This window comes from Peromyscus californicus, unplaced genomic scaffold (assembly GCF_007827085.1).
Source record: "Peromyscus californicus insignis strain IS unplaced genomic scaffold, ASM782708v3 Scaffold_2__1_contigs__length_46816999, whole genome shotgun sequence".
In the NCBI taxonomy this organism is placed as follows: Eukaryota; Metazoa; Chordata; class Mammalia; order Rodentia; family Cricetidae; genus Peromyscus; species Peromyscus californicus.
The window spans coordinates 24,941,544-24,955,955 of NW_026294540.1; the positions used below are offsets into that span (position 1 = coordinate 24,941,544).

At 51.8% G+C, this 14,412-nt stretch overlaps 1 protein-coding gene across 2 annotated transcripts in view; it reads right to left on the minus strand.

Annotated features, from left to right (window-relative positions):
- The window catches only part of Eln (elastin), a 39,790-nt gene continuing 25,378 nt past the window's right edge, over positions 1 to 14,412 (minus strand). The window contains exons 17-30 of one of the 2 annotated variants that reach the window (XM_052753956.1): positions 12,080 to 12,169; positions 11,931 to 11,990; positions 10,627 to 10,794; positions 9,447 to 9,500; positions 8,888 to 8,977; positions 8,198 to 8,245; positions 7,752 to 7,841; positions 5,998 to 6,066; positions 4,516 to 4,644; positions 4,369 to 4,428; positions 3,393 to 3,524; positions 2,198 to 2,236; positions 289 to 393; positions 1 to 203 (exon numbers count right to left, since the gene is read on the minus strand). In XM_052753956.1, the coding sequence (XP_052609916.1) occupies positions 16 to 203; positions 289 to 393; positions 2,198 to 2,236; positions 3,393 to 3,524; positions 4,369 to 4,428; positions 4,516 to 4,644; positions 5,998 to 6,066; positions 7,752 to 7,841; positions 8,198 to 8,245; positions 8,888 to 8,977; positions 9,447 to 9,500; positions 10,627 to 10,794; positions 11,931 to 11,990; positions 12,080 to 12,169 (1,322 nt within the window). In that variant the 3' untranslated portion in view covers positions 1 to 15. Of the gene's footprint in view, positions 204 to 288; positions 394 to 2,197; positions 2,237 to 3,392; positions 3,525 to 4,368; positions 4,429 to 4,515; positions 4,645 to 5,997; positions 6,067 to 7,751; positions 7,842 to 8,197; positions 8,246 to 8,887; positions 8,978 to 9,446; positions 9,501 to 10,626; positions 10,795 to 11,930; positions 11,991 to 12,079; positions 12,173 to 14,412 lie in introns of both variants that reach the window. The other variant, XM_052753955.1, reaches the window with a different exon arrangement.

Sequence of the window (14,412 nt, forward strand, 5' to 3'; positions counted from 1 at the left end):
ATATACCTCACTCACTCATTCTTTACCTCCAAGGCCTGCAGCACCAGGGATTGCTCCACCGGCCCCAAGTCCACCAGCTCCCAGGCCACCGGCCCCTAGTCCACCGGCTCCCAGTCCGCCGGCTCCCAGTCCACCGGCTCCACCATACTGGGCGGCCTTCGCAGCAGCTTTAGCAGCAGCAGCAGCAGCAGCAGGTGATGCTCCTGGGGACAGAGAGGGACTCAGGACTGCTTGGCGGTCTCAGGCTCGATCCCCAGCCAGCCCATTGCTGGGATAGCAAAAACATACCTGCTACACCACCTGGAACACCAGCCCCACCAAGACCCCCAGGCCCTCCGAGGCCACCAGCACCTCCAAGACCTCCAACACCTCCAAGGCCTCCAGCTCCTGCTCCTGTGGAAAGAGGACTGAGGGTCAGTGCCCATAGTTTTGTTTATTCATTTGAGACCAGGTTACTTATAGCTCAGGTTGGTTTTCAGTGTGGCTGAGGATGGTTTTGAACTCCTGATTTTCCTGCTTCCACCTCCCAAGTGCTGAGATTTATAGGCATGTGCTATGATGCCTGGAACTTTTTTTTCTTTCGGTTTTTCGAGACAGGGTTTCTCTGTGGAGCCCTGGCTGTCCTGGAACTCACTCTGTAGACCAGGCTGGCCACAAACTCTCAGAGATCCACCTGCCTCTGCCACCTGAGTGCTGGGATTAAAGGTGTGCGCCACCACCACCTGGCTCCTTCTATCTTTTCAAAAATTTTCTCCTAGTAAGATAGGGCCTCACTAAATTGCAGAGACTATCCTTGAACTCATGATCTACCTGTCCCATCTCAGCCTCCAGACTGCTGGGATGACAGGCCTGTGCCAACATACCTGCCTTCAGTTCCCCGTGTCTGAAAGATGTGTTCATGCACTAGGGCCATAAGGCAGGAGAGGCCTCTGGGATTCTAGGCAAGCCCTCTACCACTGAGTCACACCCCCAGGCCCTCACTGGAGGAGTGTAGGCAAACACTTTCTCCTACTGAGCCACGCCTTCAGCCCTTTGCTGGGGGATTCCGGGCAGGTGCTCTACCTCTGAGCCATACAGTCATCTCTCTTTTTATTGGTTTTCTGAGACAGGCTTTTGCCATTTAGCCCATGCTGCCTTTGACCTTGAGATTCTCCTGCCTCAGCCTTCAAAACGCTGGCCTCACAGGTGTGATCCATCATGCCCAGCAGTCACACCAAGTTTGCGGATGAGAAGGTCAAGGCCAAGGAGGGGTTTTGAACACAGACAAAAATGCCGTGTTCAAGGTCCGAAGGGCAGGAGACGACCCAGTGGCTGCTCTCCCAGAGAGTCCTTGGTGCGTTTCCCTGGCAATGTCTGTTGACAAAGGCCAAGGGCAGCCAGCAAGGAATTTGAGAGAAAGCTGTGGGTGACCAGGGATTGCGTGTGTGTGTGTGTGTGTGTGTGTGTGTGTGTGTGTGTGTGTGTGTGTCTGAGGGATTTTCCGAGGTGGAAACTGGCCCTCAAGCAGCCGAACTGTAGCCAGTTGGCGCATCCCTGGCAGAGCCCCCCCCCCCCGCCCCGCCTGGCTCTTTAGGAGGCCGGGAATGTGGGGGGTCACAGACAGTGTGGGTCTGGCCAGAGCGCCAAGTGGCAAGGCAGACGGGTCTGCCACGTCTTCCAGGCTGGCGGGTGCTGGGCGAAGTCACGCTGACAGGAAAGGAGGAGGAGGAGGAGGAGGAGGAGGAGGAGGAGGAGGAGGCCTGGGGATGCCTGCACAAGGAATAGTCACAACTCCACAGGCCAAAGGGTGGAGCGGAGGCTGAAGCTGCCCAGCCTTGTGGGACCAGCATCAGTTAAGACTCCCCCCCCCCCCCCGCCCCCGTCCTGCACCAAGAAGACTGTCAGCATCAGAGTGAGGCTGGGAAATCGGACCGTTGTGAGCGAGACAGGGTTTCCTATAGCCTAGGTTGACCTTGGACTCTCCATGTAGCCAGTGGTGACCCCCTGCCTCTGCTTTCCAAGAGCTGAGATTACAGGTGTGGACCACCATGCTGGGCACGGCAGGTGGTTTTGACTGACACAGGGGTCCGTAGGCAGGTATTAGGTCTGTGACTGTCATTCACATGTCCCCTAGATAGCCTTTCTCTCAGCCCTACACTTCAAGGCTGGGGGTGGGGGTGGGGGGTGGCCAGGGGAGCAGGTGGTGGGCTGCACTCACCATATTTAGCAGCTTTTGATGCAGCCAGGGATCCAGGGACTGTGAAAAAAAAGAAAAAAAAAAAAAAAGGGAAAGAGAGGTCTGCTGCTGAGCTCTGTACCTGGGAGTTCTGCTGCCTCTTCCAGGAAGCCCACCCTGACTTCTCCTACTTAGATTTTTTTTTCTTTTTCTTTTTTTAAAGCCCGGAAACTCCATGGCACTCCAATCAGGAGGTCCTACTTGCAGATACAGGGTTCTAGTATTTAATCTTGACATTGTTCACCTAGGACTCCTTGAGGGCCAGCTTTGTGTTTCTTTCCTTCATCTCTCTTTGTCTTCTTTATGCCCAGTATAAAGGCTGGGCACAGAGCGAGGTTCAGCGACCACATGATGAAGAACTAGGGTTCCTAGTGGTCCCCTTGTCCTAGAGCAGTGATTCTTAACCTTCCCAGTTCTGTGACTCTTGAACACAGTTCCTTACTTTGTTATGACCCCAACCATAAAATTATTCTGTTGCTACTTCATAATTGTAAGTTCACTACTGTTATAATTTGTAACACAGGGGTCACGACCCACATGTTGAGAACCACTGTCATAGAGTATTTTGGAAGGCTATCTGGACTGGCCCGGAGGAAGAGACTTCTACCTTTTCTTCTGTGGGTGTTAGGGGGCTTTTGATCAGTCTGCAGCCTTCGTACACCTCCCTCTAAAATCTCACACCCCAGAGTTGTTTGGCTGGTCCCTCCCTCACCAATTACTCCAGTTGCTCAATCCACCTCCACTTGTTACTAGAAATGAAACCCAGGGCCTCACCCATGCTAGGCAGGGTGTTCTACCCTGAGCCATCTGGTCAGCCTCTTATTGAGGAACTCGAGGCAGATGCTCTGCCACTGAGCTACAGTACTAGACCCTGGTTTTTTTTTAAATTAATTAGTTCATTAATTTATTCATTCATTTATTTAAGATAGCACTTCACAAAGTTATACAGGCTCTCTATAGAGCAGGCTGTCCTCGGACTTGTGAGCCTCATGTCTCAGCCTCTCGAGTACCTCAGATGACAGGCCCGCACTACCTACCTGGTACCCATTTGCTTTTGCCTGCTCAGGAAAATCTAATGGATGCTTTGTAAGGACATAGGGATGGAGTCCTGGGATGAAGCAGGCCCTATTTCTCTGAGCTCAAGGGTACTTTATCCAGTTCTTAGAATTCTCCTTACCTGCTCCAGCCCCAAATCCAGGGACACCAGCTCCAGCTCCAAATCCAGGGACACCAGCACCTGCCCCAAATCCAGGGACACCAGCACCTGCCCCAAATCCAGGGACACCTGCCCCAAGCCCGGCAGCAGCCCCTGTAGAGAAGAGGGAGGAAGTAAGCGGTTGTAGCTAATAGGGTCTGTGTCCCTGTAGGAGTGTCCTGCCTCAGGAGCTGAGTCAGGCCCCAAAGGAAGGGGTCCCCAAGGAGCGGCAGCCTCCTACCCAGCTTTGTCCTCATCTGCTGACTCACCCCAGAGTCCAAGTTTATTATTATTATTATTATTATTATTATTATTATTATTTTGAGACAGGGTCTCACTAAATAGCATTGGCTGGTCTGGAACTATAGACCAGGCTGGCATCGAACTCATAGAGATCTACCTGTGGCTGCCTCCCAAGTGCTGGGATTAGAGGTGTGCACTTCCATTCCCAGCTTTTGAAGGAATCTATTTAATACTCTCCCTCACCCAAGGGTCTCATGTAGCCCAGGTTGGACTTGAACTGAAGGCCCTCTTGAATTTCTGGTCCTCTTGCCTCTATCTCACAAGTGCTGGGATGGGATTACAGGCATGTACCACCATGCCTGGTATATGTAACGCTGGGTATGGAAGCCAGGGCTTCGTGCTTTCTAGGCAAGTGCTCCACCAGCTAAACCACACCCTCATCTGAATCTCTGAAATTCTCCTAGTGACCTTCCATGTGCCCTCATGCCATTGACTCCTACACTTGATACATAAGCTAAAGGAAACCCGGAAGTCACTCAGCTATCTTGAGAACCAAGACTTGAACCCAGGTCTCCCTCTTGCTGGGTCTGTGTTTCCGAGCCCTCTGCTAGGTGCCATGAGGACCTAAAGACGGTAAGGATGTATCTGAGAGGTTGTTTCCTGTGGTGGTGTGTTCTGGCTATGTGGCTGGGGACAGGAGAGGGAGTGTACTCACTGTACTGGGCTTTGGCGGCTGCCTTAGCAGCAGATTTGGCGGCAGCCGGTGTCCCTGCTCCTGAAGAGAGAGGAAGGACATTGAAGATGGCGCCCATGGAGGCTTCAGGGACCCCCCAGACCCACTCACTCATCCACCATAGCTCACCAATACCACCAGGTCCAATGCCGATGCCGGGACCAGCTCCAATACCAGTAACACCACCAGGGCCAACTCCACCAGGAATTCCACCCACACCAACTCCACCGGGAACACCACCAACGCCAGGGCCCAAACCTATAAGAGAAGGAACAGCTTCTATAATCATGGAGCTTATCTATAATCAAGGCCCAAACAAAGAGGGCAGGAGCTGACGAAAAGAGCCCACAGCTACGAGTTAGGAGCTCTGGGTTCTCTTCCCACCCCCGGCAAAGACTAGCTGTGTGATCTTGGGGCAGATACTATCCCTTGCTGGCCTTCTTTTTGCTCCTATGTAATAAAAGTCAGAAGTAAATTTAGTAGTTTGTAACCTTTTGAAGGACAGGGACACCTTGGAGGCTTGCTTGTTTTACTTTTTGCTTTTTTAGTACTGGAGAGTGAGTGGGAGGCTTTGAACATGCTAGCCAAGTGTTCTACCACTGAGCCACACCCCAGCCCCTCACTGGGGGATTCTAGGCAGGTGCTCTACCACTGAGTCACACCCCCAGCCCCTCACTGGGGGATTCTAGGCAGGTGCTCTACCACTGAACCACACCCCCAGTCCCTCACTGGAGGATTCTAGGCAGATGCTCTACCACTGAGTCATACCCCAGCCCCTCACTGGGGGATTCTAGGCAGATGCTCTACCACTGAGCAACACCCCTAGCCCCTCACTGGGGGATTCTAGGCAGGGGCTCTACTGATGGTGTTGAAAAGGTCCCAATTTTTTTTTTTTATCATTATTCTATTATTTACTTTGAGACAGGGTCTCACTAGATTTCCCAGGCTGGCCTTGAACTTTCAGTGCCCTTGCCTCAGCTCTCGGAGTCGCTGGTATTACAAGCCAGTGCCACCAGGCCTGGCTCCCAAATTCATGAAGGCCAAGTGTCACCAAATCCCCAGCACATGCCTGGATCCCAGCTGAGCTCCTACAAGTAGAGCATCCACCATTAATTATGTCCAGGAAATGTATACATTCTTGGGGCTATTGGAGCGAACTTGACCTCTACCAAGAGAAAGCAAGAGCAATGTAGCCCCTCAAGGGTATACGGCTGGACTCTATCTAGCTTGAGATTCAGAAGAGGACCGGCCCTAGTTGGGCTTGGGGAACCAGGCGCTTTTAGAAGTAGGCTGAGGCAGGGTCATGGAGGGGTTGGCAGACCTACACTGCTAAAAGGGAGAGGGCAAGCTAAAAGCTATGAGAAAAGCCCATACTCAGGGCTTGGGGTGTGGCTCAGTTGGTAGAGTGCTCACCTAGCATGCTGGAAGCCCTGAGTTCCAGCCCCCAGCACTGCACAAACAAAGTTTGGGAGCACATGCCTGGAATCCCAGCATGTGAGAGCATATGAGCAGGAGGAACAGGAGTTCAAGGTCACCCTTAGCTCCTCAGCAGGAGATGTGAGAAGGCTATGGTCTGAGGTCGAAGGTCAGGTACAGTTGGGAACTACTTACCATACTGGCCAGCTTTGGCGGCTGCCTTGGCGGCCGCGGCGGCAGCTGCCGCTGCAGGGGTACCTGCTCCTGTTTGGATAAAGGGAGCATAAGAGGATGCCCAATATCCCCTCCTCATTTTTACCCATCCCTTCCAGAGTCCACCGTGGGTATCCCTCTCTGGGTACCACGGCCTCACACTGGAGACAGGGAAGGGTGCTGAGGTGGGTGGCCTGGGCTTCAGGTATAGTGCTGCTGACGCCCCCTGTCAGTCACCTGGACATGTCCCTGTTTTGCTTGGGCTTCAGCGAAGAGCTGAGAGGTGATTCTGAGCCTATGGGATTCTAGCCCTGTTTGGATGCTCTTAAGTACACAATTCCTAGCAGCACCCGTACCCCAAGGAATTGTAGGAAATGACCCCTTCCTCATCTTTTAGTCATTTATTTTTAAACACATGCGCATACACACATTTACAAACGTTTTGTTGGGGATTTAACTAAGGAAGTATTGAATATACAGATCTGTTTTGGAGCATTTGATTTTTAACAGTTTCTTTCTATAAATGAGTAAAAGAATCACACTATTCATACAAGTCCTCCTTATCCTCTCTCTCTCTCTCTCTCTCTCTCTCTCTCGTAGTTTTTCAAGACAAGGTTTCCCTGTTTTACAGCCCTAGCTGCTCTGGAACTTGCTTTGTAGCCTAGGCTGGCCTCGAACTCACAGAGATCTGCCTGCCTCTGACTCCTGAGTGCTGGGATTAAAGGCGTGCGCCACCACACCTGGCTACCCTTGTCTTTTTTCTGATCCCTCTCGCTGAACCCAGAACCTGCTGTTTCAGCTATTCTAGCTAGCCAGCTTGACCTGGGGAGTCCCTGCCTCTGTCTTCCACATGCTAAGATTACAGGTAGGCTGCCATGTCCACTGGCTTTTATGTGGTTTCTGGGTATTCAACCTCTGGTCCTTACACTTACTGCAATGCAGATGCTTATGCCCCTGTACCATCTCCCAAGCATCCTTTCTCTTTCCTTTTAAAATTCATGCTTATTTATTTGTGTGTGTGCATGCTCGCATGCTCCCCAGCACACATTTGGGGGTTAGAAGGCAACTTGTGGGAGTCATTTCTCTCATTCCGACATGTGGGGGTTTCAGGATTTGAACTCAGGTTGTCAAGTTTGACTGCAAGCGCTCTACCCACTGAGTGCCCCTTCTTTCTTTACAGTACCGGGAATGAACCCAGGTACTTCTGTACGCTCAGCAAACACTCTACCTACCACTCAGCCACACTCCCAGCCCTAGCTCCTTTCTGAAAGAAATACAGAAGGGCAGTTTTCTCCTGGGTGTGGGAGGAGGGACAGAAGAGAAATCTTCCAATAGGAAAACAACAACTAAAAAGGGCGTCCTTGAATGCCAGGGTCTTTGAATCATCTCCCTTTGATCTCTGACTGGTGTATGGGAAAGGACCTAAGGTCACCTGAGCGAAGGGTCCTCTGTTGGTAAGGAACTAGAAATGCCTCAGAGTAAAAGGCAGGTCACTCCACTCTGGGTGACACAGGGATCTCCCACAGAGCTGGCTGAGTCTCCCCCAGCATGGAGAGGCTTGCCAGAGATCAGCAACTAGGTCCCTACAAAGTGCTCCCCCTCACTCAACTACTTTAGGGGAAATGGTCCCCCTCTTCCCCACTCATCTCTGGGGTCAGTTTTCCTATCTGTAAAATGCCAAGCCCCAATCCCATAAGACCATACAAGCCCATCTCAGGATGGGGAACGCAGCTCACCTGGCACTCCCCCAGTGCCTGGTACACCTGGTATTGCTCCTGCTCCTGCACCTGGCACCAGGCCTCCCAGGGCTCCGGCTCCACCAGCACCTGGAGGAGAGAAGAATAAACACCAGTGTTCACCTCATCCATCCATCCATCCATCCACTGCCACCCACCCAACCACATGTATATGTATATGTGTGTATGGATAAATGGAGAGGGAGGTGGGGGGCAGGATTGTCTAGCATCTTCAACGCAATCCTTTGGAGTGAGCTGGTGAACAAGGTACCAATAGTCTGAATAGCAAATGGTCATGGTGGAAGAGCTGAGTGTGCCTTAGAAGGCAGATGGGGGCTGTGGATTTGCATCTTTGCCCTGGAGGCCCAAGTGTGAGGTTGCTCTGCCCTCACTTAGAGCCTAGGCTCCCCAGAGAGAAGGGCATCAGACAGGGCAACGTTACTCACCGTACTTGGCAGCTTTGGCGGCGGCAGCAGCAGCTGCTTGGCTTGCACCTGCAAGGAAAAGAGAAGAGCAGGTGGGTATATGGATAGATGGGTCAAAAGGGCGGAGTAGTGGGAGGACAGGTGGTCAGGCAGGCAGGGGAGTAGTATGTAGTTAGAAAGATGGATGAATGGGTGTGTGAATAGATTGATGGATGATATATAAATGGAGAGATGGATAGATAAATGGATAGATACAACAGATGGCTGGATAGATGTATGTGTATATGTATGGGTAGATAAATGGATGAACAGAAGATAGATGATGCATAGATGTGTGGATAAATGAGGTGACTAGGTGGATGGATACATGGATTAATAGGCAATAGATTAATGGGTAGATGGATGGATAAATAGACAAGTGGATGGATAATGAATTGATAGATGGATGGTTGGATAGATGGATGGACAGATAGATAAATGGGTGGATTGATAGGTAGGTGGAAAAATGGATGGATGGGTGCTTTTTTGCCTGGATTGCTGCTGAGCAATGACCATAGCTTTCCCTGCCCTTAAAGGCTATGAAGATTACCCCTCCCTTCCATAGCACACCCAAACCCACATCCACTCTCCAACTCCCTGCATGACTTGAGACCCTTACTCCTTCTCCCCCAGCTTCTCAGAGATGGAACTAAAGCTCACGGGCAAGAATACCTCCGAGTCCAGCTCCAGCTCCAACACCATAGCCAGGAAAGCCCCCAGCACCAACTCCATATGTTGGAATGCCAACTCCACCTCTGGCTCCTGTGGAGGAGAAAGAATCCAATGAAAAGAGACTCCTGTGAGGCTGGGCAAACTCTGGAAGGATGCTCATTGGCTGGGAGAAAGGATGCGATGCATGCTTCCTTTAAGCTGGTCCCTGAGGACAGGAAACTGGGATTCCTGGGGTCCCGGATCAGTGTCCTCCATGAAGTATGAGTCTTCCCTGGTTCTCTTCCCTGGGTGTGTGGGGAAGCATCACTTTGTTATGGAGAAGTGAGTGGGTTTACTTCTGTCATTTGAGAGGACTTTGGCCAGAGCATGGAAGGGTAGGGACACTATATAGACTGGGGATGCCATCCTGGGATGGCCCTATCACTCAGCAGCATGGCTTCATGGTTGGAGACAATTGGAGAGACACAATCTATCCTGGGATCCAATGGCTCCAAGTAGCTCTGTTTGGGGCTTTCCCTGGGCTAGTGGAAGCCAGAACAGGGATGGCCAGGGCACTCACCGTATTTGGCAGCTTTGGCAGCAGCTTTGGCAGCAGCAGCGGGTGACACAGCCCCTGGGGAGATCAAGAGGGACAGGGGTCAAGACTGCTCAGGAGAGAACGGAGGAGAGATGGTCAATGTGTACCCCTCTGTCTACCTGTCTGTTACTCCACCTTTGTTTATTATCTGTAGAGCTGAGATACTTGTTCATTCATCCACTCATCTTCTATCCTGTCTCTGTCTATCCATCTGCTGTCTGTCCTTAGATCTCAGTCCACCCACCCACCCATCAGCTCTCTGTCCATTCGTAGATTGATGGATAAGATAGATAAGTAGATGGATGAATGTATGCATGGATAAATGGATAAATGGAAGGATGGAGGAATGAGTGGATGGAAACCCATGTATCTATCACTTAGTCACCCGCTGTTGCATCCATCCCCCCATCAGCTTACCCACCCATCTGCCTGTCTGTCCATCTGTCAATAGCCTACATACCCACCTGCCCATGCTTGTCTACATACCCACCTGCCCATGTACTCATCAGCTTGTCTATCAGCCTGCCTATCTGTCTCTCCATCACCTTAGCCACCCACTTGCTCCTGCATCCATGCAACCATCCATGCATGCACCCAAGTATCCATGTATTTATTCCTGCATCCATTCTTCGAAGCACCTATGTAGCTTCCTACCTGCATGCCCATCTGCTTTTCCATCTACCGATGCATCTTTCCTAACTACTCTTAGTCCATGTATTCACTTATTTTTATATCGATTCAGCCTCTGCTCACTCTCTCATTGGTCAGTTTAACTGCCCATCTACACGACCACTTCTATGGCCACCCACTTGACCATTTACCAATATGTCCACTTACTCATCTATCTCTCCTTTACTGAGAGAACCTACTTAGCTAAGGGTGGGGGCATATTAATGAAAGGCACGGTTCCTGCATACTGTCAATTAGGAGGGAAGTTGGAGAGGCTGCTGTTGCTGGAAGCTAGTTAGAAAGTTATCATAGTCCAAAAAAGGAGGGGATTAGACTTGGTCAAGAGTATGTATAGATGAATGAATGAATAAGACTTAGGAAGCACCCAAAGTCTTGGCAATAGTCTATATTGCTTACACACACACACACACACATACACACACACACGCATGCACGCACGCATGTGCACGCGTGCACACAGAACCCAGCTTACCTGGTCCACCCACAATACCTGGGCCTCCGATACCAGGGCCCCCAACACCTGGGATGCCACCAACACCAACACCTGGGATGCCACCAACACCTGGGATCCCAACACCTGGGATTCCAACACCTGGGACCCTAACTCCTGGTCCACCAGGTACTAAGCCTCCAGCAGCTCCTGTAGATGGAAAGAGGATTGTCTCAGACTGAGCCTTGTGGGGACCTCTGCAGGCCTCCCAGGGCGGATGTATAGGTCAGCTTTGGGACCACAGTCCAGATGCTGAGTGCAGCATCACATGCAGATGGGTTGGTGATTTCTCTACAAGGATCCAACTCATCAGAGAGCTGGAGATGGACTAAGATGGAGCCCAGAGAGACCTCTAGTTTGGATATGTAGCTGGGAAGAACATAATCAATTCCAAAGCAAAATCAAATATCTGCTATAGGCACCTAGGCTGTGGGTTTGTTTTTTGTTTTTTTTTTTTTGGTGTGTGTGTGTGTGTTTGTGTTTTGTTTTTGTTCTTTTGTTATCATTTTTTTTTTTTTTTGGTTTTTCGAGACAGGGTTTCTCTGTGTAGCTTTGCGCCTTTCCTGGGACTCGCTTGGTAGCCCAGGCTGGCCTCGAACTCACAGAGATCCGCCTGGCTCTGCCTCCCGAGTGCTGGGATTAAAGGCGTGCGCCACCACCGCCCGGCTTGTTATCATGTTTTATTTTACAGTATTAGGAATTGGAACCAGGACTTTGCACACGCTACCACTCTACCACTGAGCCACACCCCAGTCCTTCACTGGGGGATTCTAGGCAGGTGCTCTACCATTGAGCCACACCCCAGTCCCTCACTGGGGGATTCTAGGCAGGGGCTCTACCACTGAGCCACAACACCCCAGCCCCTCACTGGGGGATTCTAGGCAGGTGCTCTACCACTGAGCCACACCCCAGCCCCTCACTGGGGAATTCTAGGCAGGTGCTCTACCACTGAGCCACAACACCCCAGCCCCTCACTGGGGGATTCTAGGCAGGTGCTCTACCACTGAGCCACAACACCCCAGCCCCTCACTGGGGGATTCTAGGCAGGTGCTCTACCACTGAGCCACACCCCAGCCCCTCACTGGGGGATTCTAGGCAGGTGCTGTATGGCAGCATCTCTTCCTCTACAAAGTCCATGCAGAGTAAGAGCTTCCTTCCAGGTAGAGTGACCAGGATGGACCAAAGCTTCCCTTTGGAGAAGGTCAGAGTGCCCCTAGGTGATCAGAGGCAAAGTCTCTCATGTTCATGCAGAGCCCCAAGCCTGCTGCTTCTCGGGGGACACTCACCATACTTAGCAGCCTTAGCAGCAGCCTTTGCAGCAGCAGCAGCTGCAGGAGTCCCAGCGCCTAGGAAGACAGACAGGCCCAGAGGGTGAGGCTCTGCCCCTGTGGCTCCCCCGAAGACACCTCCACCCTCCAGCTGGGAGAAGCATTACCTGCAATGCCTCCAATCCCAGGAATTGCTCCAGCACCACCAGGAATGCCGGCCCCTCCAACACCAGGGAGGACTCCAGCTCCTCCAGCACCTGCTGGGACAGAGATGGCACCATGTGGCTCCCTGGAGCTGCTTCTGGGGCCAGAAAGGAAAGCTCCAGCGGTGCCAGCATGTTGTGTGTGTGTGTGTGTGTGTGTGTGTGTGTGTGTGTGTGTGTGTTTGTGCATGAGTGCACTTGTGTATGTACACGAGTGTCAAGGCTGGAGGTTAATCTTGAGTACATTGCCTCCAGAACTTTTTTCTTTTTCCCTCTCTCTCACACGTATGTACATGTATATGAATGTTTCTCCATGCACGCGGGAGCCCATACGTGTGGGTGTTCATGAATCTGTCTGTGCATGCATGCAGAGGCCCAAGTTTGATGTCGGGGGAATCATCCTTGATGATCTTTCACTTTATTCATCCAGGCAGACTCTCCTAATCAATATGGCTAGTCTTACAACGTGGCCTGACTCTGAGGAGTTCTCCATCTCTGCCTGCCTAGGCTGGAATTACAGGTGGGCCATTGCATCCGGCATCTCTGTGGGTTTCTGGGTGGGGGTGGGGGATCCGAATCCCAGTCCTCCTGCTTACAAAGCAAACACTTGAACCACGGAGCCATCTCCCCAGGCCCCATCTTGATTTCTGAGACAGGGTCTCTCACTTGTACCTGGACTGTGCCGGCTAGCCTGGCTGGCCAGTGAGTCCTAGGTATCCTCCTGTCTCCACCACTCCAGCGCCCCCTCGCCTGCCTTTTTAATGTGGATTATGGGGCACGAGACTCAGATCCTCATGCTTGGGTAGCAAGCGCTGTGCCGACCGAGTTATCTCCCTAGGCCCCTTCCTGACTGCTTTTGTGAGACAGGGTCTCAACTAGGTAGCCCAGGCCGGCCTTGAACTCTCAATCCTGCTGCTTCAGCCTCCTGGTGGGATACTGGCTTTTTACCCATCATCCTCTCGCCCAGAAACAAGCCTCAGTATCTCCAGATGGGCTTGTGTGGGGAGGTTCCTACCCCAGAGCTCTTGGGTTTGCCCCCAAAGTGTCCGTGTTGACACGCTTATTAAGGGAGTCCAGTGTTCACAGACAAATCCCCTTCTAATCACAGCTACATACTGAGAAACCACAAGCTCCGTTCCTTGGGCCAGAGGGGCCCCCAAAGGAATGCTGAAGGCTTCCTTTCCCTGTGTTCCAGAGACTCCGCCAAATTCATAAGCCAAGTGTCTGGCTGCCCGGCTCTGGCAGCCCCTCTCTCGAGGCTCTCCAGCTCCCATTTCCCAGCTATTCCCACCAAGCCCGATTTGCCAAGGGGCCTCTGTGCCTGGAGAAAAGCCTGGGGCCCTCCACAGGGCAGGATCAGTTCTTCCTCTGACTTCTGCATCCCTCCCCTCGGCTGGTAGGGTCTTCTGTCCCCACTCCCCCTGACCTGGAAACAGGAAGGCCTCCCGGGTTGGGGAGAGAGGAGAGGACTTGGGCTCTAGTGAGCTGACCTCCATCTGAAGCAGGAAGAAGATGCCCACTCTGTCCACTGCAAGGACATGGAGCTGCCACACCACACTCTCACCACACCATATCCACAGCTAGGATGTCCAAGGGATTGTGGGCTTGGGGAAGGGTTACATTTTTGTAGTGTACGTGAAATAAATGAATAACATGAAAAAATTCTTATACAGGTACCGCCTATATTTCTCTCTCTAATTACCGTCGTGCTCATCTTTATGCTTGGGTGCCTCCTTCCTCTTTTGTTTATGTTTTGAGAAGGGCCAAAGGGCCTCATGTAGCTCAGGATAGCCTCAAACTTTTTATATAGCAAAAGAAGGCTTCCAACTTCCAATCTGCCTGTCACCCTGCCCCCCCCCCCCCCACCCAAATGCTGAGTCCTCACACTCGGTTCTTTCTCTCTGATCCACAGGGCAAACTCCACCCGTATGCTAAGGCCTTGAATGACGGGTTACTTCCTTCAAGACGTTTCCCTCATCCTCCCCATGGAGAAATAAAGGCTTGTGGGGCTGTGTCCACATCCCCTGAGATGGGTGGGTGCAGGAAAGGAAGGATGTAGGAATGGAGAGGGGAAGGATCAGGGAGGGATAGAAGGAGGCATAGACAGAAGTGTGGGTGGAGGATGGAGAGTGGACAGAGGAGGGTGGGTAAGAGAGACGGCTGGAGGGAGGGAGGGAGGGGTGTGTATGTGTGTGTAGTTAGGGAAGGGACAGGTGTGGGAGGAAGATGGGTAGGACTGATGGATGAATACGAGATGGATGGAGGGAAAAGGAAGAGAAGGAAAGATGGGTGGGTGG